The sequence below is a fragment of the Myotis davidii genome, unplaced genomic scaffold (genome assembly GCF_000327345.1).
Source record: "Myotis davidii unplaced genomic scaffold, ASM32734v1 scaffold566, whole genome shotgun sequence".
In the NCBI taxonomy this organism is placed as follows: Eukaryota; Metazoa; Chordata; class Mammalia; order Chiroptera; family Vespertilionidae; genus Myotis; species Myotis davidii.
Window position 1 is genome coordinate 1,380,687 of NW_006296617.1, and position 731 is coordinate 1,381,417.

The 731-nt window shown below is 61.8% G+C and overlaps 1 protein-coding gene across 1 annotated transcript in view; it reads left to right on the top strand.

Moving 5' to 3' along the window:
* The window catches only part of GLTSCR2 (glioma tumor suppressor candidate region gene 2), a 15,069-nt gene that overhangs the window by 12,819 nt on the left and 1,519 nt on the right, over positions 1–731 (top strand). The window contains exon 6 of the mRNA XM_015569317.1: positions 6–133. Coding sequence (XP_015424803.1) covers positions 6–133 — 128 coding nt within the window. The remainder of the gene's footprint in view (positions 1–5; positions 134–731) is intronic.

The window sequence follows — 731 nt, forward strand, 5'->3', positions numbered from 1 at the left end:
AAGAGCCGAGGCCGCCACACCTGCCCGCCTGGCCGCCGTGGAGAAGAAGACGGAGCAGCAGCGTCGGCGGGAAAAGGCCGCCCGGATGCTGGTGAGCACCGTGGGCTCAGGTCTGCTCTCTGCTCCCGCAGCCTGATTTCTTCTGTCTTCAGCCTACTTTCTATCGTGTCCGCAGCCCGCCCTCTCTGGTCCCACATCCCGCTTCTTTAGTCCCCGGAGCTGCTCCCCGCCCCCACTTCCCCCCCGCCAGCTGAGAGAGACTATTTCCCAGCGCCCTCCAGACACCACTCTGGGTTCAGGGGATGCAGGGGGACAGGCTAGCTACACCCACGGTCGGCAAACTGCAGCTCACGAGCCACGTGCGGCTCTTTGGCCCCTTGAGTGTGGCTCTTCCTAAGCCTTAGGAGGACCCTAATTAAGTTAATAACAATGTACCTGCCTATTTAGTTTAAGTCTAAAAAATGTGGCTCTCAAAAGAAATGTCAATCGTCGTCCTGTTGGTATTGGCTCTGTGGACTAATGAGTGTGCCGACCACGGGGCTAGACCAAGGTCCTCCTGCCCGTTCGGGGCGCTGGGACTGACGGGTGAGGAAGGTTCGGGAGGCCAAGTGGTGAGGGAACTGGAGCCGCTGGCCTGTTGTGACCGGGGCTCCGGCGGCCAGGAGAGCCATCTGTGGGAGGTGGCGGAGGTCCCGGCTGGAGATCAGGCCCAGCAGGGCGGAGGGCGCCGC